This window comes from Gobio gobio, assembly GCF_949357685.1.
Source record: "Gobio gobio genome assembly, chromosome: 17".
Taxonomy (NCBI): Eukaryota; Metazoa; Chordata; class Actinopteri; order Cypriniformes; family Gobionidae; genus Gobio; species Gobio gobio.
Window position 1 is genome coordinate 33,466,605 of NC_137110.1, and position 25,141 is coordinate 33,491,745.

The window sequence follows — 25,141 nt, forward strand, 5'->3', positions numbered from 1 at the left end:
AATAAATGTTTTAACACGGAAAGAGTCAGCAATAGATATTACTTTAGTGTCGAGTTCTCTGGCAGGAATTAGTAATTGGGAAGTTTGGACAGCAACTACAGTGGGGAGTGATCATTACCCAGTATTATGCACAGAAATTGGGAGTAGGTCCAAATGTTAGAATTCCTAAGTGGAATTTTGGCAAAGCCAATTGGGAAAGGTTTATGGAAGTGAGTGAGGGTCCAATGAAAAGGGTGGATGTGGCTGGAAGGATAGATGAGGTTAATAAACAGGTAACTTCTGCAATTATTATGGCAGCAGAGGAAGCTATCCCTAAGGGGGGTAATAGGGTAAATCGAAGTCTGGTGCCGTGGTGGAATGAAGAGTGTAAACAAGCAGTAAGGGACAGAAATAAAGCTTTCAGAATGCTTAAAAGAACATATAGTATGCAATATCTAATACTGTATAAGAAGGCCCAGGCAGTGGTTAGAAGAACAATTCGGCAGGCAAAGAGGAATAGTTGGAGAAATTTTTGTGATGGAATAGGAAGAACAACACCGGTGGGAGAAGTGTGGGGAATGATTAAAAGGATGGGGGGAGACAGGAGGCAGTGGGAGTATCCAGTTATGTCAACAGAAGAGGAAGTAGCAGTTTCAAATAAGGAGAAAGTGGAAATAATGGCTAAATCATTCATAAAGGTCCATAGGTCAGAAAATCTGACAGAAGAAGGGAGAAGGAGAAGACTGATAACATTGAATCAGCATATGCATGCGTTAAGTAGGAAAGAAGAGTTTGGAAGTGAATTAGATGAGCCTTTAACTTTGGCAGAATTGGTCAGAGCAATTAAAAGAGCTAAACCTACATCTCCGGGAAAGGATCAAGTTTGTTACATTATGTTAAAACAACTGGGGGAAGTATCACTTTTGAAGCTGTTGGAGGTATACAATAAAATATGGAAGGAGGGAAAATTACCAAATAGCTGGAAAGAAGCGGTAGTGATCCAGATAAGGAAACCTGGTAAAGATCCAACTAAACCTAGTAGTTACAGACCGATAGCTCTTACTTCAAATATATGTAAAATAATGGAAAGGATGATAGCAGAAAGATTAACATATGTAATTGAAAAAAGAGGAGTATTGGATAGCTGTCAGAGTGGATTTAGGAAGGGAAGAGGCACAATAGATTCAGTGATAAGATTAGAGACTGAAATAAGAAAGGCACAAGCAAATAAAGAAACAGTAATAGCAGTGTTTTTTGACATAGAAAAAGCATATGATATGATGTGGAAGGAGGGATTATTGATCAAGTTAAATAAGATTGGGATAGGAGGGAAATTGTTTAACTGGGTCAGGGATTTTCTTTCTGGAAGGAGAATACAAGTGACGATAGGGACAGAAATGTCAAAACAATACATAACCGGAAACGGTACACCGCAAGGGAGTGTGATAAGCCCTTTACTATTCATTATTATGATTAATGATGTGTTTAGGAGAATACCAGTAGACATAGGAAGGTCTTTGTTCGCAGATGATGGGGCATTGTGGAAGAGAGGTAGGAATGTAGAATTTGTATTTAGGAAAATTCAGGATGCTATTGATGAAGTGGTAGATTGGGGCTACGATTGGGGATTTAAATTTTCTATTGAAAAGACTCAGTCTGTCTTTTTCACTAGGAAGAAAATACAGGAAGGAAAGAAAATTAAAAATGTATGGTAGAGAATTAGAGAGGGTTGGGAATTTTTAATTTTTGGGAGTTACGTTGGATTCTAGATTGACATTTGCTGACCATATAAGGAAAATGGAGGATAAAGGGAAAAAAGTAATAAATGTGATGAGATGCTTGAGGGGAAGAGAATGGGGTGCTAGTAGAGCATCATTGAAGAGGTTGTATGTGGCATTAATTCGATCAGTTTTAGACTATGGGAGTATACTATTTGGAGCAGCAGCAAAATCTCATTTGGGAAAGCTAGATGTAATACAGAGATTCAAGATTCAAGATTCAAGAGTTTTATTTGTCACATACACAGTTATATACACAATATACAACTGGCAGTGAAATGTAAACAGGTCCGCTCCATGGACAGTGCAAATAACAGTTACAAGAAATTAAAATAGAAATAGAATAAAATTAGAATAAAAAGTATTAACATAAGTAGAATTATAAATAAATCAAGTAAAAGATAAAAATAGGAAATAAGATAAATAAAAATATAAAAAATATGTGGATATGATAAGTGAGATAAACTGTAGACTTAAAAATAAGTGGTTAACATAAAATATATATATATGTATATATAAAGAAGTATAATGTGCAAGGTTTATTACAGGTGTTACGCAGTAACAATAGGAAAGTAAAGTGCAGTGCAATGGCAGTATGTGGATGTTAATGTTTAAACTGGATGTTTATGTGTGTGCGGGGGTGAAGTGAAGTCACGTGACTGAGTTCAGGAGTCTGATGGCCTGGGGGAAGAAACTCCTCCTGAGTCTTTCAGTCTTTGCCATCAGGCTACGGAAGCGCTTACCAGATGGCAGCAGGGTGAAGTGAGAGTTTGCAGGGTGATTAATGTCTCTGATGATTTTAGTAGCTCTACCTCTGCAGCGTTTGGTGTAGATGTCCTGCAGAGACGGGAGAGCTGAGCCTGAGATGCGCTCGGATAAGCGCACCACTCTTTGCAGGGCTTTGCCATCATGACTGGTGCTGTTCCCGTACCACGCTGTGATGCACTGAGTCAGGACACTTTCTATCGCCCCTCGATAGAAAGTTTTCAGGATGGCTGGTGAAACCCTGAATTTCCTCAGCTGGCGCAGGTGGTACAGTCTTTGCCTGGCTTTTTTCACCTGTGTCTGGATGTGTGTAGTCCAGGTCAGATCCTCGGAGATGTTCACACCCAGGTATTTGAAGCTGCTCACTCTCTCTACCGGTGTCCCGCTGATCATGAGAGGGGAGTATGACCGATGCTGTCTCTTCCTGAAGTCCACAATCAGTTCTTTGGTCTTGTTAACATTCAGAGAGAGACAGTTGTCCTGGCACCATGATGTCAGTTGCTCCACTTCGTCCAAGTATGCCGTCTCATTGTTGTTGGAGATGAGACCCAGGACAACAGTATCATCAGCAAACTTGATGATCGAGGTGGAGCTGTGTGTGGACAAACAGTCATGGGTGTAGAGAGAGTAGAGCAGGGGACTCAGCACACAGCCCTGTGGAGCTCCAACACTCAGGGTGATGGAGGTGGAGGTGAACTGGCCTACTCTCACCGCCTGGGGTCTGCCAGTGAGGAAATCTTCAATCCAGAGGCAGAGAGAAGAATTCAGGCCTAGATCCAGGAGTTTGTGTGTTAGCTTAATGGGAACTATGGTGTTAAAGGCTGAGCTATAGTCAATAAATAGCAACCTGACATAGTTCCCACTTTTGCTGTCGATGTGAGTGAGGCAGGAGTGAAGGACGTGAGAAATGGCATCTTCAGTCGATCTATTGGGACGATAGGCAAACTGAAGAGGGTCCAAAGTGTCAGGAATGGAGGAGCAAATGTTGTTTTTAATGAGTCTCTCAAAGACCTTCATGACTAAAGATGTGAGAGCCACTGGACGATAGTCATTTAGGCAAGAGGGTTTACTGATCTTAGGTACAGGGATGATGGAGGATCGTTTGAAGGAGGTGGGGACAACAGATGTAGCAAGGGACTCGTTAAATATGGATGTAAAGAGCCCTGCGAGCTGATCAGCACAGGACCGCAGAACACGACCTGAAATACCATCCGGCCCAGCAGCTTTCCTGACATCCACACGTTTGAGTGCCCTCCGAACCTCGTCCTCCGAGACAGAGATCACGTGACCGTTGCTGCTCTGAGGGACTCTCTCTGACGCGTCACTCGCCGGAGTCGCGCTGCCGCGATTACCATCAAAGCGAGCGTAGAAAGAGTTTAACTCGTTCACCAGTAACGGATCAGCTCTCACCTCTGCAGAGGATTTAGTTCCAAAAGCACAGATGGTTCTCAGTCCCTGCCACATCCGCCGGGAGTCGTTGAGTTGGAAATGAGATTCCACTCGGTCTTTATAGCGGAGTTTAGCGGCTTTAACGGCGCGCCGGAGGGCGTAACATGAAGCTTTGTACTCCCTCATATCCCCCGTTAGGAGACCGGCATTGTAAGCGGTGGTGCGCGAGTTTACTGCAGTGCGAATTGAACTGTCCACCCACGGTTTCTGATTAGGGAAGGACGTTACAGGCTCAGGGTCTCAGAATATGTTGCGGAGCTTTTAAAACAACGCCAGTGTCAGCCATTCAGGTCGAAATGGGAGAATTACCGTTAGAGTTAAGAAGGAAGCAGTTGATGGCAAATTATTGGGCTAGTTTACAGGGGCATAATGAATCACATCTCACTAAAAGTGTATTGCAGGAGAGCTGGGAGTGGGGGGGAAATCAAAAAGGGAATTTTGGTAGGATTGGAAATGATGTAGCTAAAGAATTAGATGTTTTTGGAATGAAGATAAGCCCCACGGTAGTTTTCCCAGAGATAGCTCCATGGAAGTTAGTTTGGCCTGTGGTGGACTGGTTTGTGTTGGAGGAAAAAAGGAAGGCAAAGGAGGATATAAATCTGGAAAGAGTATTTAATAGTAGAGTAGAGGATAAGTACAATGATTATATTCAAATATATACAGATGGTGCTAAGAATCCAGAGACAGAATTAACAGGATTGGGGGTAGTAATACCAGATAAAGGAGTAGGAATAAATAGAAGAACATCTAACAAATTAGCAGTATATACAGTGGAGATGCTGGCAATGTTAATTGCATTAAGATGGGTGGAAAAGGTGGGGCAGGACAAAGTATTGGTATGTTCAGATTCATCTTCAGTTTTAGTAAGTTTAAGGTCATTTTATTCCAAAAGTCGTCAAGATATACTATATGAGGTATTGCAATAATTAACGAGAATAGTAAATCAAGGAAGACAGGTAAAGTTTATATGGGTTCCAGGACATGTAGGGATAAAGGGGAATGAAAAGGCAGATACACTAGCAAAAAGGGCATTAACAAAAGGGAATATAGAAATGCAAGTAAGCTTTAGTAAGTCGGAGGTCAAAAGTGTGATATGGGGGAAAATAATTCAAAAGTGGCAAGAAAGATGGGATGGGGAGGGGAAGGGAAGACATTTGTATAGAATTCAAAGGGATGTTAAAAATACATGGGTAGGAAGTGGAAATAGGAGGGAAGAGGAGGTGATATCTAGGTTAAGATTGGGGCATTGTTTGTTAAATAAAACACTTAAGTTGATAGGGAAGCATCAGGATGGAATGTGTCAGGGATGCCGGGAGGAGGAGTCAGTAGAGCATGTAGTTCTGAGATGCAGTAGGTATAATGATCAGAGAGAGGTGATGAGGACTAAGTTGAGTGAAATAGGGGTGAAGAACTTAACATTAAAAGAGTTATTAAGCAAGGGTCATAGGGTGCAGGCCAGTATTCTTATGAAATTTTTGAGAGATACTGGGGTGGGTAATCGGATATGAAGCAAAGTGGTAGGAGGGTTAAAGTGTGAAGGGTAATGTTTAATAGGGAGGTGTTGTGTGTGTGTGTGTGTGTGTGTGTGTGTGTGTGTGTGATGGGAGAGAGAGTTCAGGACTGGGACTGACACACGTCGGCTGAGGCTGTATACTGAGAGAGAGTCTGGAGTGTTGAAGTGAAAAGTTATTGAGAAAGTTAATGAGTTTGAGTTTGAATGCGCCGAGCGCTTACAACCGTTTTGAGGATCGTGAGATCAATAAAGTGCAATCCCAGTTAAGCCGACCCCGTCTTCTTCCTTCCTACACCACACAAAGGGTATACTACAACCATATATTTTTTTCTATATCGTCATAAATATTGTTATCGCAAATATTCTTGAAATATCGTGATATAATTTTGAGGCTATTTCGTCCACCCCTAGTAGCTATTGAGGGCTGTGCAATTAATCGCAATCGCAAAACAATCACGATTTGAGCACATGCGATTTCTAAACTGCACAAGGCTGCGATTTTATTTATTTATTTTAATTCAGAATACTACAACGTTCTTCTTGTGCGCATGTTTAAGATGTTACCCAATCAGAACTCACTCAGGCAGCGCACCGCAGTTCTCTCACTGAACAGCAGACACAGCATGATAAATATATTGTGGTGAGTGAATTAGGCTATTAATGAATAATATGCACCATGCGTTCGGAGCTTTTATAAGCGCTAAGTTCCTGTACGAACTGAAAAGACCGATCATCAGCGCAACATGGCTGAAGCCCGGTTTAGTGGCGCGAGAATCAACGTAGCATCAGTGGGCGTTCACGAGCGTGCTCCAAAAGGGTGATGAGACTCGCGCGAGCCATTCCTATCATGCTAAAGTTAAAAAAGAAAAAAATGTTAAGTAAAGTTAGTTTGATTTAAGCAACGGTCTCACACAGATACAGCATGCAGTGCAGGATTCTTTACGGAAAGAAGTGAGAGGTTTTACAACCTTTACAAGCGATGGCTGAGGGAAATTAGTCTATGATTAAAGTAGGAATTAATTCTATTAATGTATCTCTGAAGGGAAATGACTACCTTGAGAAAAGAGTTGATGTTATTTTCTTTCCTTCTTCCCTCCGTGTACAGTGTTTTATAAGCTCAGCACTGCTTTGTTTACCGGGGAAACGGCTCTATTGATTTACATTTTCAAAGTCTTCGGTTTTTGTTTGTGAAACTCAGACCTAATTTTTTATTTGCTGTTGTAATTTTTTTCCAGCTAATACTAATAAGATAATTTTCAAACCATAGACTGTACCAAAACTACACTCTTGAATAATTATTAGCTGTTATATTGCCACTAATGCCAAAGCAAATTTTTGAAAATTATCTGGAAATATTTATTTCATATTCAGTTTTTTTTACCACCCACTTGGATGATGAATAATTCATTTAAGATTTCTCACATTTCACAATGAATATAATTCCAAAGCAACATATTTAAATTATATTCAGAACTGAAACACTCCAGCCCGAGGTGCCCTAATGACTACCGCCCTGTAGCACTCACACCCATCATTATGAAGTGCTTTGAGCGGCTGGTCCTGGAACACCTAAAAGACTCTATACCATCCACATTGGACTCACACCAGTTTGCCTACCGCAGCAATAGGAGCACAGAGGATGCCGTTTCCATGGCACTGCACTCTGTGCTCACCCATCTGGACCATAAGAACACGTATGCACGCATGCTGTTTGTTGACTTCAGCTCAGCATTCAACACTGTCATCCCATCCAAGTTAATTGCCAAACTTGGAGACCTGGGCATCAACACTTCAATGTGCAACTGGATTTTGGACTTCCTAACTGACAGACCCCAGAATGTTCGATCAGGATCCACCTGCTCCACATCCATCACACTCAACACTGGTGTACCACAGGGCTGTGTGCTAAGTCCGTTTCTCTACTCCCTCTTCACCTCCGACTGCAAGCCTGTGTATGGAACTAATTCCATCGTCAAGTTTGCGGACGACACTACGGTGATTGGTCTCATCAGCAACAACGATGAGACTGCCTATAGGGAGGAGATCCAGCACCTGGCCACATGGTGCGCTGATAATAACCTGCTCCTCAACACCACCAAAACGAAGGAGCTCATCGTGGACTTCAGGAAGGAGTCAAGAGGCACACACGACACCATCCACATCAATGGAATGGCTGTTGAGCGTGTCTCCAGTTTCAAGTTCCTGGGGACCCACATCTCGGCGGACATGTCGTGGACGACCAACACCTCCAGCCTGGTCAAGAAGGCTCACCAGCGCCTCTTCTTCCTGAGGACACTGAGGAAGAATCAGCTCTCCTCGGCTATCCTGGTGAACTTCTACCGCTGCGCAATAGAGAGCATCCTGACCAACTGTGTGGCAGTGTGGTATGGGAGCTGCTCTGTTGCGGAGCGCAAGGCACTGCAGCGGGTGGTGAAAACTGCCCAGCGCATCACAGGAACTCCACTACCTGCCATCGAACACATCCAGAGGAAACGCTGTCTGCATCGAGCTCGCAGCATCCTCAAGGACTCCTCTCACCCAGCCCACAGACTGTTTTCTCTCCTGCCCTCCGGCAGGCGTTTCAGGATCCACCGGACCAGGACCAGCAGACTAAAGAACAGTTTTTTCCCCAGAGCTGTCTCTTTACTGAACTCAAACCCCCGTTGATCCACTTCCCTCATAAACTGCGAACTCTCCTACCTCACACCTACATTCACTTTGTTATTTGCACTACCGACTGTTTATTACAGTAACAACTGTTTACTTATGCATTCTGCACCACCATACCGTAACTGGATTATGCTCATTTGCACTGCCGACTGTATTTACAGTAACAATGTTTACATTTGCATTTTGCACCGTACTTCTAACTGGAATATGCAACCACTTTCCACTGCACTTTTACACTTTCTTTTGGATAGCTCTGTCCATAATTTATTGTACTAACTTAATCCACTGCTATATTCCTCATATTAGCCTAACATATTATTGTATACCTCTAACTGTAAAATTCTGTTCAAGTAATAACCGTCTGTATATTTATTCATAGTACATAGTCACCTGTAAATTCTGTTTATAGTAATAGCCATCTGTATATTATATTCATAGTACATATTCACCTGTAAATTCTGTTTATAGTAATAGCCATCTGTATATTATATTCTAGTACATATTCACCTGTAAATTCTGTTTATAGTAATAGCCATCTGTATATTTATTCACTGTATATATTCATCTGTAAATTCAGTTCTACTTATAGTAATAACCATCTCTCTACTTATACATATTTATATATATTCAGAACATTTTTATGTCCTGCACTTACGCAACCATTGTATATCCTGCACTTGCTGCTATTGCACTTCTGGTTAGACCTAAACTGCATTTCGTTGCCTTGTACTTGTACTTGTGTAATGACAATAAAGTTGAATCTAATCTAATCTAATCTAATCTAATGCGGTCAAAAATAATCTGAAAAATAATCTGTCAACCAATTTTAGAATCAATGCACTGTATTTATTTGTTTTTAATGAAACAAATGTTACTAGTGAACAACAACATAAAAACACATTTACTACGCCACGACCACAGATATGTGGTCCAGCAGAAAGATGGAGCCGTATATGAGTTTAACGGTTTTGAAGTTTATTGATTGTTATGACTGGAATTTAGGTTAGTTAACCTTAATTTATTTTATGTTGTCTGTTTTAAAGACAGTTTAAACAGACAGTTTGTCTGTTCATTACAGTTGTGTTTATCAAGCTATTAATACTGTTGTTAATAATGTTATTTCATTGTGAAATGTTATGTTATGCACTTCTTGTGCACTGGCATGTTTGAAAAAGCAAAAACAAAATCGCAAATAAAATTGCAATTGCAATATTCATTATTCATATCAAAATCGCAGTATGATTATTCTGTCCATATTGCACAGCCCTACTATTGACTCTGCAGAAAGTTGGCGACTTCTGTGCACTATGCTTCCACTTTGTTATAATACCACTAACAGTTGACCCTGGAATATTTAGTAGTGAGGACATTTCACGAATGGATTTATTGCATAGGTGGCAACCACGGTACCACGCTTGAATTCACTGAGCTCCTGAGAGTGACCCAATCTTTCACAAATGTTTTTAAAAGCAGTCTACATGCCTAGGTGCTTGATTGTATACACCTCTGGCCATGGAAATGATTGGAACACCTACATTCAATGATTTGAAAGGGTGCCCCAATACTTTTGGCAATAAAGTGTATCTATATATTGGCCGTTGTGCAGTGCAGGAGAAACTCTACCTTTGAATTTTCTTTCTTCTGAATACACTCATATGTGGCTCCTGCCTCTGGTTGCTTGATTCTTGGAGCTGTACCAGCTGCAATTAACCTGACTGCCTCCACCTACAGTAAAACACAAACACACACACACACACAAGAATACAAAATTGCCCTCCAATAAAACAACTACATCAGACTAGAATGTAGAATAAAATGTAGCTGTAAAAGTTTCTGCAATAATCCGCACCATGCCTTTGACTCCTTCTGGGAACAGGAAGCGTTTGTAGATGCTGTTTACGTTGTCGTTCGGCTCAACATCACATTCTCTTTGCAAAAGAATTGGTCCTGTGTCCAGTCCATCGTCTGCCCAGAACACAGTAAACCCACCCTTCTTATCACCATGAATCAAAGTCCTTAGAGAAATAGATGCAAAATAATAAAACAGAAATTGTTAAAAAACATAATTTTACATAATTTCCCTAGTGAAAAAATAAATATACCAAGATGTATTTGAAATACATGCTAACTAATATTTTATGCTAAGTATATTACAAATACATTTACATATTCATGTGCTTAATAAAATGTATATACTTAAAGTCTGCTAAACTGGAACAACTAATTTTGTTATCTGGAAGTAGTGCTGAGGTCCAACTAAAGATGTACTCAAGTATACACTGATCAGATAAAAGTATGACCACCTTCCTAATTTTGTGTTGGCAAAAAAGCCCTGACCCGTCGAGGCATGGACTCCACTAGACCCCTGATGGTGTGCTGTGGTATCTGGCACCAAGATGTTAGCTGCAGATCCTTTAAGTTCTGTAATTTGCGAGGTGGGACCTCTATGGATTGTTCAGCACATCCCACAGATGCTTGATTGGATTAAGATCTGGGGAATTTGGAGGCCAAGTCAACACATCAAACTCCTTGTTGTGCTCCTCAAACCATTCCTGAACCATTTTTGCTTTGTGGCAAGGTGCATTATCCTGCTGAAAGAGGCCACAGCCACCAGGGAATACCGTTTCCATGAAAGGGTGTACATGGTCTGCAACAATGCTTAGGTAGGTGGTACGTGTCAAAGTAACATCCACATGGATGGCAGGACCCAAAGTTTCTCAGCAGAACATTGCCCAAAGTAATGATCCAGTTCTGATGCTCACGTGCCCACTGTTAGCGCTTTCATCTGAGCTACAGTAGCTCGTCTGTTTGATCAGACCACACGGGCCAGCCTTTGCTCCCCACGTGCATCAATGAGCCTTGGCCACCCATGACCCTGTCGCCAGTTCACCACTGTTCCTTCATTGGACCACTTTTGATAGATATGACCACTGCAGACCAGGTACACCCCACAAGAGCCGCAGTTTTGGAGATGCTCTGACCCAGTCGTCTAGCCATAACAATTTGGCCCTTGTCAAACTCGCTCAAATCCTTACGCTTGCCCATTTGTCCTGCTTCTAACAGATCAACTTGAGGACAAAATGTTCACTTTCTGCCAAATGTATCCCACCTACTGGTGACGTGATGAAGAGATAATCAGTGTTATTCACTTCACCTTGTTATGCCTGATCGGTTTATTTGATTGTGCTAAAACAAGACTATGAATAGCTAAGACTATTGCAAGTATCCTTTAGGTAAACTTTAAATGTCTTGCATTTAAAGACTGATATTATACAGTGAACATACTATCCTTACTAATAGTGATATTAAAACACATTTTAGGCTTCATTTTAAGAAATGTGCATTGTGCATAATTTTTGTGCGACACTGTCTGCAACAATAACAAGTATGTAGGAGATGCAAGCAGCGCTGCTTTTGCTAGTTATGTATTGGTTTACTAAAGAGGTCATTAACAAAACGGCAGAAAAGAGACGAGCACTGATACTAAAGTGTATTGTGAAAGCTCGTAAAGCTAGATTTAAAATAAGCCAACATATGTTATAATCAGCTATTACGGACATTGACCGTGAGATTGCTGAGACATCGGTCAGACATCGGTCAGAAAGAGCAAGACTGATATTTACTGAACGCAGAACGAACCTCGCAAAAGACTTTTAAAAATGTAGGTTGAAATAAAATGCTGCGTGGAGTCAACCAATCAGCATGTTCAGCGGCCAAGTCCCACCCCCGAAAGTTCCCGAACTTTGAAAAAGTACTACCTCGCGAGCAGGGCCGTTTTGGAGGGGGAAATATTTACCCGGAACTTCATTTAGACCCTGGTTCCTGCAGTCGAAACACCGAGTACCACCACAAAGTTCCTAGTTCCTGGGGAAAGTTCCTGCGGTGGAAACGCGGCTTATATAAATACCCAGTCAACTCACTAATGTTCATTGACAGCATTTGGTCTGCCAGTTTGTTGCAATTGTCAGAAATCCATCTCTACCCTTCCGACGATGAGTCCCTCATCTCCCAGGAATCTTCACCTCATTCATCAGATATCATGAGCACCCATGCTCCACCGGACATAATTTCTCAATCCCCGGAGCCAATACGTTGACGTCAGCCCAATCGGGCCACTCCTCGTACTCCACGTCGCAGAGGATTACCCTCACCTCCTCCAACAAGACACCAACCAGCATCTCAAGCATCTTCTTAAGCCTCAGCCAATCCGACAATTCCAGCAATAGAGAAATGGACAATCGTAAGCCTAAGACAAGCGCTCATCAGCGCAGAGGTTCATTTCTCTAGAAAAATGACTAAAGCAGTTATAAGCTCTGTATGTGTCTCTTCAATCCTCCTCCCCTTTTCCCAAATCCACTTCTCCCTCCAAGAATGCTAAAGCGAGCACGAGTCGCAAAGCTCCATCTTTGCGTCCACAGAAAACACTGTCTTCTTCAATCACAGGACCATGGCTTCCTCGCGCTTCAGGCCGCGGCAGCAGGCCTTCAGCAAGTTTGGGCTGCGTCCCAGACTCTGCGTCTGGCAGGCCTAACTCTCCTCTTCTTTCTGCTCTCTCCACAGGCAGTTCCTTTAACGCAAGTATGACTCTGTTAGAAGCACAGGCTCAGCCGTCTTAACTTTTTTCTCATGCTGTTTCTATTCCTTCTCCCTGTCCGTGGCCTGCAGCCCCACCACCAGACCGCTAGCAGCGCAGGCTCAGACACACTACTTTCCTTCTCAGCCTGTCTCATTTTCTAATATCTTCGTTACCCCACAGGCTCCAGAGGCCGACCCGAGCATGAGGCTGCCTCCGCTAACGGCGCCGGTCCAGACACCTTACTTTTCTTCTCAGCTTCCCTCTTTTTCTAACTTTCTCGCTCCTCCCCAGGCCTCAGGGGCCGACCTCCGCTAACGGCTTCAGCCCCGGCTTCTCTTCCTCCTAATACTATCCCCAAAACAAAACTCCCTTTACCCTGTCCTCTGCAATGCTGTTGCCCATCCCACCAAATGCAACAGCTTCGGAACCTACTCCCATTGCCAACAACATCAGGACTTAGATTCTCTCAGAGATTCAAGCTGTTGGCACCAGAGGCGGACCCATTCCCATTCCCAACCCCATTATTCAGAGCTGATATTCCCATAAACCATCCACTGAAAACTCTCCTTGACACCTCTCTCAACTACATTCTTCAAGCTGTATCCCCTAGAACCTTACAATCCTATTTGACCGCTTGGAGATTTTTCAGGTCATTCCACCTCACTTACAGCCTACATTTTCCGGATTTTTCTCTTCTCAGTTACCTCATTCATATCTTATCTAGACAGCATTAAGAACCTCCAAGCCGGCTTCATTAAAGGCTATCTAAACGGAATCCAATTTTTTCATAAACTTATATTTGGCTCACCATCTCCTGAAATAGCCAGTTCACAAACATTGCTTCTCATCAAGGCATCCAAAGATCCCAACCAACACACCAAGACACCAGGAAACCCATTACCCTAGAAATCCTCACCAAATGCATCTCCTCTCTCTGCAGAGGCTACCACTCCACCAACACAGCACACACTCTTGACGCCATGTTCATACTGGCCTTTTTGGTTTTCTCAGATGTTCAGAACTCACCACCACATCCAGCTTCAAAGTTTTTGGTTCAAAATACCTTAAATCCATCATGATTCAATCAGGCATCCAATCAGACCACTTTTCCAGCCATTCATTCCGCATAGGAGCAGCAACTACAGCTACCAAAAAAGGCCTTTCCCAGCACCATATCCAAACGCTCGGTCGCTGGTCTTCAGAAGCTTTTAAGAACTATACCTGATCAAATCACATCCATATCAGAGAAGCCCAACGAACACTCATCAGCTAGGTTTTCAGCTCCAGCCTCGCTCTCCCACACATACACACAAGCCCACATATCCGACTCATCTAATACCATCTAAATACTCATCTAAAATCATTCCAACAAATGGAGCTCAGCTCTTCTGGCTAATGTCTCCATTGCCGCAGCAGTGATGTTTCCTCAGCTCCCGCAGGAGCTCAGCTCTTCTGGCTAATTTCTCCACTGCCGCAGCAGTGATGTTTCCTCAGCTCCCGCAGGAGCTCAGCTCTTCTGAATAATGTCTCCACTGCCGCAGCAGTGATGTCACCTCTGCTCCCACAGGAGCTCAGCTCTTCCAATGTCTCCACTGACGCAGCGGAAATATATTTCCCTCTGCTCCCGCAGGAGCTCAGCTCTTCTGACTAAATTCTCCACTGCCACAGCAGTGATGTTTTCCTCTGCTCCCGCAGGAGCTCAGCTCTTCCAACTAATATCTCCACTGCCGCAGCAGTGATGTCACCTCTGCTCTTCCAACTAATGTCTCCACTGCCGCAGCAGTGATGTTTTCCTCTGCTCCCGCAGGAGCTCAGCTCTTCTGACTCATTTCTCCACTGCAGCAGCAGTGATATTTTCCTCTGCTCCCGCAGGAGCTCAGCTCTTCTGACTTATTTCTCCACTGCCGCAGCAGTGATGTTTTCCTCTGCTCCCGCAGAAGCTCAGCTCTTCTGACTCATTTCTCCACTGCCGCAGCAGTGATGTTTTCCTCTGCTCCCGCAGGAGCTCAGCTCTTCTGACTCATTTCTCCACTGCCGCAGCAGTGATGTTTTCCTCTGCTCCCGCAGGAGCTCAGCTCTTCCAACTAATGTCTCCACTGCCGCAGCAGTGATGTTTTCCTCTGCTCCCGCAGGAGCTCAGCTCTTCCAACTAATGTCTCCACTGCCGCAGCAGTGATGTTTTCCTCTGCTCCCGCAGTAGCTCAGCTCTTCTGACTCATTTCTCCACTGCCGCAGCAGTGATGTTTTCCTCTGCTCCCGCAGGAGCTCAGCTCATCTGGCTCATTTCTCCACTGCCGCAGCAGTGATGTTTCCTTTGCTCCCGCAGTAGCTCAGCTCTTCTGACTCATTTCTCCACTGCCGCAACAGTGATGTTTTCCTCTGCTCCCGCAGGAGCTCAGCTCATCTGACTCATTTCTCCACTGCCGCAGCAGTGATGTTTCCTTTGCTCCCGCAGGAGCTCAGCTCTTCTGACTCATTTCTCCACTGCCGCAACAGTGATGTTTTCCTCTGCTCCCGCAGGAGCTCAGTTCTTCTGACTCATTTCTCCACTGCCGCAGCAGTGATGTTTCCTTTGCTCCCGCAGGAGCTCATCTCTTCTGACTAATTTATCTACTGCCGCAGCAGTGATGTCACCTCTGCTCCCGCAGGAGCTCAGCTCTTCTGACTAATTTCTCCACTGCCGCAGCAGTGATGTTTCCTTTGCTCCCGCAGGAGCTCAGCTCTTCTGACTCATTTCTCTACTGCCGCAGCAGTGATGTCACCTCTGCTCCCGCAGGAGCTCAGCTCTTCTGACTAATTTCTCCACTGCCGCAGCAGTGATGTTTCCTTTGCTCCCGCAGGAGCTCAGCTTTTCTGACTAATTTCTCCACTGCCACAGGAGTGATGTTTCCCTCCGCTCCCACAGGAGCTCAGTTCTTCTGATGAATTTCTCCACTGCCGCAGCAGTGATGTTTCCCTCTGCTCCCGCAGGAGCTCAGCTCTTCTGACTCATTTCTCTACTGCCGCAGCAGTGATGTTTCCCTCTGCTCCCGCAGGAGCTCAGCTCTTCTGACTCATTTCTCCACTGCTGCAGCAGGGATGTTTTCCTCTGCTCCCGCAGGAGCTCAGCTTTTCTGACTCATTTCTCCACTGCCGCAGCTGTGATGTTTCCCTCTGCTCCCACAGGACCTCAGCTCTTCTGACTAATTTCTCCACTACCACTGTAGTGAGGTTTCCCTCTGCTCCCACAGGAGCTCAGCTCTTGTGATGAATTTCTCCACTGCTGCAGCAGTGATGTTTCCCTCAGCTCCCGCAGGAGCTCAGCTCTTCTGACTAATTTCTCCATTGCCGCAGCAATTATGTTTTCCTCTGCTCCCACAGGAGCTCAACTCTGTCTAAATCACCTTCACTGCCGCAGTAGTGATGTTTTCATCCAATATGACGAGAACTTTCCCAGTCCTTCAAAACTAACCCCCCAAACAGCACAATCAGCCTACGCATTGCAATTTTTGGGGGTCATCAGTAATGTTATGGCTGCTGTCCTGCATTGGTTCGCAAATTTTGTTCGGGCCAAATACCGAGCTCGGAGCCCTCTCCTCCCACAGCACGCCAAATACGCATACTACTACGCATACTATTTACTATCTGATTATTTGTAAGTGTGAACTCGTGAAATGATGTTTTATTAACAAAGTTCGGGAGGAACACGTTAAAATGATCTATCCAATCATGTCATTCTAACCAGCTGTCAGCAATCAACATGTCTACCCAATCAACACAAGTGAAGGACTATATAAATACCCAGTCAACTCACCAATGTTCACTGACAGTTTTTCAGCATCCCTCCACCACCCCGTCTTCCTCACACTCACCTGGTTACTTTCCTAACCAGAGATACGGGTGGAGTACTCTGAGTTCGGGCCAAATACCGAGCTCGGAGCCCTCTCCTCGGACAGCTCGCCAAATACGCATACTACTACGCATACTATTTACTATCTGATTATTTGTAAGTGTGAACTCATGAATTTAAGTTTAATTATAATATTTATATCCGTAAGTCTCAAGCGATATGTCAGTAAATATGTTAATGGACTTGTAGTATACTTAGTATGAAATAAATGTATTTTAAATACATTTTGGTATAGGTTTTTTCAAAAGGGTTACACACCCAAAAACAAAACTTCAGTCATAATTTACTTATCCTCACGCTGTTTCTTTTAGTGAAACATAATATATATATTGGCAAGCTCCAAAAGGACAAAAAATTTAATATTTAAACACATAAAAGTATCATAAAGTATTACATATGACTAATCCGCTACATACATCTTCTGAAGCTAAAGCCAAATTTAAAGATCCCATATAATCAAAATTAACATTTCATTGCTTTTAGTATAAACATTGTAAGAGTCGTAAAGTTTACTTTTGGAAGATACATGCTTTTAAAATGTTCACTTTCCCGGGAATATAGTCCAGAAAAATTGATGACGACGCAATACACTGGAGAAATGTTCAAGAACAAGAATGTATAAAAAATTAGAGACAATTGCAACTGTAATGCTAGTAGTGTTGATGCTAAAATAGCTACAACATCTAGCAGACAGTAAAAACACACCAATGACCTTGTGATACCACCTGCCTCTCATTAGATAACATTTATCTTACTATCCTTCTTCTAATTAGAGTTACCACACATATATACACACACTCTCTAATAAACACATAAAGAAAACACATAGCCTACTGACCAGTTAATACACATACACATACTGACCAGTTAATGGCAGAGGCACCTCTGTGTCTGGGTAGCAAGGAGGGATGATAAATAATGGAGCCGTGTTTCGGGTGATCTATCACTTCCATAGGGATGAACTGAGAGCAGAAAGGTAGAACATTCAGTTCAGCACCAACTGCCTTATACTGATCCACCACCTCGGTGATGGCCTTTCCCTTTAGCCTCCAGCGGGGAAACTTGAACACTGGCACGCCATCCTTCTCTGCCTCGGTTGCTAGGGAAGATTTGAAAATTTAGTTTAATTCCGTTTAATTTGTGTAACCATGAAGTTTCCTCAAACCATCAGATTAATATGCCGACATGACATTTAATAACCCTGTTTTGTCATAAAAAAGGTCAAATTATTTTATATTTTAAGACACTTATTGACCATGACATATAGTCATGAGTTTTGCATGTTTCTAACATGTTGGTCACACCACAAGATTTTAATTTGATCTTTAAATGTTTTTCAAATATTAAAACATTTTCATTCTTTTAATTATCAATTCTCTTTCATTATAATTTGAACAGCTGTATCACCCAGGCATTTTCTACTTTTTGCTCCTCAAAAATATCAAAATGAATTTTAATTCAGAAAATAAAAACATACTCACCATAGATGAGGTGAATTGTATAAATTCCATTTTTAATATATTTTAAGATAACAAATACTTCGCCCTTTGGGCTTGGGCCCTAATGACAATATAATAAATACCTGTTCACACCAAGAAGAATGTTTGGTGCAACAGTAGAGCCTTTGTTGTTACATAAGAGTGCTGCTACTGTCTTTTTTTCAGTTTCTTTCTCTTTTTTTGCCATTAAACAAATCTTTGAAATCCATTTGCCACGAACAAATCACATGTGAAAAGCGCACCAAATTTTCATGTCGAACATTTGTGTTGGTGTGAACAGCCCTTAAGTCACATGAAATTACATGAAATAAAAAGAATGAGAGACTTACCAAGTGGATCCACTTTTCCATCTTTGTCAGGAATGGTGAACACACCAACAATCTTGTGGCCGCCTTTCTTCAGTTCTTTATACACTTCCTGTCCAAAGAGACTCTGGCCAATCACGGCAATCTTCATCGTAGATATTCACAGATGTCTACAGTAAAATGAATGCACATTATATTATTGACTACACATACTACTATTATAAACTACTATCATTACCACACATGGTAGCATATTAGAATATATTATGCAATAGTTTGAAGACCTCTTCCACAAGCAGTTTATTTAATCATAAACAAATGCACTTCCTATAACATTTTATCATCATCATTATTATTATTATTATTATTTTAGAAAAACCTCTGCTTTCTGCATTCCACTTCTCTAGCTTGTTTACTTCTCTGTCTTAATATTAACATTTGGAATTTAGTATTACAAGTATTGTTGGTTCTTATGATGAATTGCTTGTCAAGTCACTTTGGAATGACTAAATGTAAATGTTTGAGTGCTTCACAAGCCCATACTTGTTATGCAAGACCATGTTCAAGGGAAAGTCAGGTAGCCTGGCCTACCACTAACTCTGGTCAAAGCAGAACCTTCCAAAACAGTTGCTTAGTGAATCAGTGTTTGTGTTGGTAATAATGAGCAAAGTGTGAATAGGGAATTCATTTAGCAAACCCTTGATTGTGCTTTTGAGAAGGGCACTTAACTTCACAAAGCTCAAAAATAAAGATGGACAAAGCGCAGAGGCTGTGCCAACTGCCTAGTCAATGTGGCAATGTGAACATATCAAGCAAGTTAACAGAACTGTCACCTGCTCTTTTGGCACAGTGCTTAAGTTCTTACACAACAACGATCTTACATTTATTATGTACATCTTTTTTATGCCTTGCAAATGTTAACATTTTGTTTTACACTATATGCCATTATTTTCCAGCAAAGATGTTTAGAGTGTTACTAGTTTTCCCCAAAAAACATTATATACTTTATAATGTCTTTTTGTGAAAGCTGGTATAAGCTATATTATATATAGCACTAAATTTCCAGCTATTACACTACATAGAAATGTGAAATTTTACTGGAATCTAAAATTCTGGTATTGTAACAGTCTTATTTCCTGCAAAAAATTACTCTATTGTGATATTATTATGATAAAATTACTGTGATATAAGATTTTGGTAATATCAGCCTCTTTTTGGGTCCATGTTTCATGTTTTCTGGAGTGACTGATAAGACATGGAGGCCAGCCTATGAGTGGTTTTACAGCAGGGAACTCCCAAATAATAGGCCATATCCTATTTATTTTCATAAAATTTGAAACACAAGTGTAAGGAGGTATTCTGAGAAGTAAAATGTTCAGAAATGTGTGGTGCAACATCAATGTTTATGTGCTAGGAAGGGAATAAACTTACGTCAGGCCATTTAATTATTGAAAAATAATGCACACCCATTATTACTCTTAATTTTATTACTTAATATTTTTCAATAATTCAACGCTCTGCAGTGAATTATTCCACTTACACCACGTTTACCACACCTCAAGACATTTTTCAGATTGTTGTCCTTAAAACATGTGCAGAACTACTACATTCTTACTGTAAGACTTTACCCAGCAATACTACTTCCAACCGCTAGGGGTCACACTCCTGCCATGATCAGCGGTATGGTTCCCAGTCACAAGGGGGCGCAGGAGGTCTTTTGCCTGCAATCCTCCTCCCAGTTGCCAGGGGGAAACCATTGGCAAGGACTCTGTTGTACTTAACAATCAGTGTTGATGATACTCACCTGTGTTGGGCCCTATTTAAGTTTGCCTTCAGTCATTGTTTTTTGTTCAGTCTTGAGCCTACCTACCTGTGCATTCCGTGAGTCTTTTGTGAGCCATTGTGCTTGTTTTGTTTTCCTTTTTGTGACCATTGAAAGCTTTGATGCTAGTTTTTTTGTTTGTACTTTGTTTCTTTATCATTCTACAAAGTAAAAGCTACTTTGAGTTTATACCGCTCGTCTCCTTGATATTTTTATTATTCCTCTGCACTTGGGTCTCAAAATCCTCAACCTTGAGTTAGCTCACTCAGGAAGAACATCAACTCTGAGTCCAGGAGACCGGGGTTCTAATCCTGTTAAAGACAACGTTCTATAGTTCCTGCTTCTATATCATTACAGTTATAGATCCCACCACAAGCCTGAAATTCCAGTATCATTTACTTACTTCCGTGTACTTTACTTACTTAGATAAATACTTCAAAAACAGCCATGTTACCACTCATTACAGAGAAATGTCATGTAGCTTTTAAAGCTGAACTTTTTGCGTGAAATTGCGCATGTGTTTTTGGAGAGAGCATGTTCTCTTTCATAGGTCCACTCAACGCGACCAGGAATTGTGGCCTTCTGCGGCCTACACTGAGCTTGTGGACGTGCTAACTCATGCTACTGAGAAGCTCAACACTGAGCGGCCTTGATGAGCCTCACAGTCTTCCAAGCTCGACAAGTGTTTTCTGAGTGGCCAATTTAATTTGCAGCCTATTAGAAGGAAGCTGCCATTTTTCAGCCCCCTCAAGCATTTTAGTGCTAAAACCAGCTCCTAAATCTGTGAAAAGTTAGGGATAGTCAAAAGGACTCCTTGGAGTCTCTTCCTTGGTGGCTTTTTCTGTCTCCAAAAAAGAGAAAAAGAGGGGCAGAAGCAGTGCAATGCAAATTTTTGGAAATGGCTGTTTGCGTCTACGTCAATACATTATACCAAACACAATTAAAATTACTGTGAGTGGTTTAATCTAGCGCTTTGGAAATAAAAGAAAAATATTACATATGCTTTGTTGCCATCTTTTGTTGTGCTTAAACCATATTTCTCAAGTCAATTTAGGCGTTCAAGTTTTGTTCATCAGCATTGCTCATCAGTTTGTTAAGCAATTAAAGACAGAGTTTGTTTTCAGAGTCCCACACACCACAAACAACACAGCAAGGAAAATATGTAATTGATTCTGTGAGTTTTTTCTGCTTTCCGAGACCTATTATAGGTCAAACAAATAGCATTTGTTTGTGAAAGACAACCTGCTGACCGAAACAGTAACTAGATAAAGGGGTCATTCAGTTCAGCATGTTAATCAATCTTGTGCATCAAGAAGCAATAGGAGGGCAGAAGAATTATTCAAATGTATTAATTTGTAAAAACACTAATGGCCATACATTAGGACGGATGTAAGGACATTATTAAAAACCTTAATCAATTTCATCAAGACTACTATTTTTTATTTAACTTCTATATTATTTGTTTAATAAATTAAATCTACTATCATTGTCATACTTAAACAGTATTTTGCTTGTGACATGAACAACTCTGTGTTTTTAAACAAATATGTTGACTGAATGATTTATTCAGTGACTCAACACTCAAAAAGACAATGGTCATCACTTACAGGTGAAATGAAGTAATCTTGAAAAGTGAACATTATTTGAGATTAATTTTAAGATTCAATCCCCATTCAATTAGGAGTTGTACTGACCCCTTCTTGACTCACTTGCCTTGAAAGTGTCTTTTCGCTACCCCACACAACTCTAATTGATGAGAAAAAGGTTATATTGAGATTTAACTGCATAATACTTGTAGCTACCTTAATATGAATGTTTGTTACACAGTCATATTTTATTTTATTGTTACTATTTCTATTTGTACACATTTTCCCAAGCACACCCATTTGCCTACTTTGGCTATTTAAACGCACTGCATGGATTACTGTCATGAACAATTGGGTCATCCCGCACAAATGGGTCCACATTTGTGAGGCCTTTTAATGTGTGCTCTACAGAGTGCTGCAGAGATGATGTATTTTGTAGGCCAAAACCCAGAAATGAGTTCAATCCAAAAGCCAATGTAATAATACTATTGGATTTTGTCGAAGGTACTAGGGTAATGTTAACTTCGGGGTTGGCCTATGCCGACTTCCATGTTAAATATGTAAAAATTGATATAATTGCCTTTTAAATTTATGTTACTTATAATTACAAATAAATAAAGATATAGACTGTCAGATTAAATATTTATCATTCTTTACCAGCTCAGCATAGGCTAGCTTAGTTTATTTGATGTCTTTGGTCATTTTAACTAATGACGCTTATTGTAAAGTGTTACCGTTAAAAACATGCAAGTAATAAAATACAAAGCAACTGTAATATTAAATATTTATTTAATTAATTTTATTATAATTGTAGGCTATTTATTTAATAAAATTACTAATTATCACATGACTCGAATGAAGTTCAAGAAGTTAGCAAGTGAAGGGCATCACATTTTGAAGTGTATCAACGTAACAAGTGTATTGCCGATGCGAGAACCGCAGTTTGCAGAAGCAGACGTTACAGGACAACAGCTACTCGATCTAACTTGAGTTGTAATGTCGGACACGTCAGAGATGCCTGGATCCTGATATCTTGACCCGAGAATCGAACTCTTCGAAACGAATCAGTTCGAATTGGCGAACCGGTTCAACTGGTGTACTTAAAATAACTGGTTCAAAGAAAGATTGCTACACCATGAGGCAAAGTAACATTCCAAGCAGGACAAGTATTTGAAAATAAGACTCAATATGAAAATATCTAAATATATATCAAAGCGTAGTGACTAAGGGAAAAGATAGAGATAGTTGCTCAGCCCAAGAAGACCTGGGTCAAACAAAGTTCGATCAACGAGATACGCCCACAACAATCTAAACATTTAACCTGACTTTTACTGCAGATAACGTGAAGCCATTTCATTTACATTCATGCATCAGCTAGAATGATGACAAGAATCAAATTTCGCCAACAAAGTCAAATCATAAGTTGTGACATGAACTTTACGGGATCATGCATATTATCTACCCTTATTTACACCGCTTGTATGCACTGCACATGTTTATTTATTACGCTGTTATTATTAGGTTTCGCGAACACAAAACTAGTTGACGACTACACGACACGAGTGTGCCTTTTGTCAAGGGAATTTGTCATTGCAAGAGCTAGTCTACCTGTACTAGATATTAATCGTATCATACCTTTGCACGTCCAGATCAGAGCTGTTCCTCAGTCTGCAAGAAAGAGGGATTGAGCAGACACTGTTGCTATTTATTTCAGCACAACTGTATTGCAGGCCAGCGATCAGACTACCAATAGCATTATTACAACCGCAAGGGGGTGGAACCGAGAGTTTTCCCTTCCACAGTTTTAGAAGGATATGTTGAAATCATAGTGCAAAACATGACAAATCATCAATAGGGATGCAAGCTTTTGTGTTTTTTGCTAGTCTTTATAAGAATAAGCCAGCTTATCCTATTCTAAGAATTTAAGAGACAAAATAGACCTGACTATTTGGGAAGGGATTCAGAATTGGCAATTTAACAAGCCTTGTCCGAGGGAATTTTTTTCAAATATTGTCAAATATTGCATAATAGCCTATGTGATAACATACAATTCACTGAAGTGCTAAATCTTCGACTGAAGTGCAAAAACCATCAATATTTCTACAATATTGCAAATATAGGTAACTTTATAAAAATAAAAATAAACTTGTGTAAAAGTGTAAAATGATGTATAAGCTATTATATAGGCCTAATAGCATAATAACATATACAGTCAAACCAAAATTTATTCAGACACCTTCTAAATTTTCACACATTATCACAGTTTATTCGCTATAGTTTAGAAAATGGTAATAAAATATGACAAAAACTCAGGGTTAAAATGTCAGAACAAATTCATCTTGATAATGTCAATCACTTTGATAGAAAGGTATGTTATGGATTACAATCAGTAGTCAGCTGTTAAATTTAAGTACACAATTAGATAATACCAATTTAGGTCAACCAATGACCAAATAATGCTAAATATTGTTCAGTCTGTGGTGTAAAAGGTCACATTAGCAATTAAAGAAAAAACAGTTGAGCAACACATGGTCAGGTCAAAGTGTCTGAATAATTCTGGTCCCAAATTTTGTATACATTTTACTGGCTGTCCACTGTATGAATAATTTTTGGGTATAATATCACAGTTTACTTTATTTAGCTATCCTCACTTACATAAATGAACTATAGTGCCCTGCACCCACTAGTAAAAAACTATATCTGGTGTCTGAATAATTTTTGGTTTAACTGTATTTGAATTTAATTTAGATTTTTTTTTAATTCCCCCAATTCTTCCAGAGTGACAATGATCCAAAGCACACATCAAAATCAACACAAAAATGGTTCACTGACCACCAAATCAAGGTTTTGCCATGGTCATCCCAGTCTCCTGACCTAAACCCCATAAAACCTGTGGGTGAGCTTATGAGGAGAGTCCACGTGCCTGGACCTCAGAATATGAAGCATCTGGAAAGTTCTGCATGTAGAAAAAGTCTGAGATCTACAGGTGCTGGTCATATAATTAGAATATCATCAAAAAGTTGATTTATTTCACTAATTCCATTCAAAAAGTGAAACTTGTATATTATATTCATTCATTACACACAGACTGATATATTTCAAGTGTTTATTTCTTTTAATTTTGATGATTATAACTGACAACTAAGTAAAATCCCAAATTCAGTATCTCAGAAAATTAGAATATTACTTAAGACCAATACAAAGAAAGGATTTTTAGAAATCTTGGCCAACTGAAAAGTATGAACATGAAAAGTATGAGCATGTACAGCACTCAATACTTAGTTGGGGCTCCTTTTGGCTGAATTAGAGT

General features: G+C 40.8%; 1 protein-coding gene across 1 annotated transcript in view; it reads right to left on the bottom strand.

Annotated features, from left to right (window-relative positions):
* Window positions 1-23,678, bottom strand: part of aldh1l1 (aldehyde dehydrogenase 1 family, member L1) — a 39,816-nt gene extending 16,138 nt beyond the window's left edge. Inside the window, exons 1-5 of the mRNA XM_079840984.1 lie at window positions 23,467-23,678; window positions 18,448-18,593; window positions 17,484-17,718; window positions 10,004-10,169; window positions 9,778-9,879 (exon numbers count right to left, since the gene is read on the bottom strand). Coding sequence (XP_079697110.1) covers window positions 9,778-9,879; window positions 10,004-10,169; window positions 17,484-17,718; window positions 18,448-18,574 — 630 coding nt within the window. The 5' untranslated portion in view covers window positions 18,575-18,593; window positions 23,467-23,678. The remainder of the gene's footprint in view (window positions 1-9,777; window positions 9,880-10,003; window positions 10,170-17,483; window positions 17,719-18,447; window positions 18,594-23,466) is intronic.
* Between the last annotated feature and the right edge of the window lie 1,463 nt (window positions 23,679-25,141).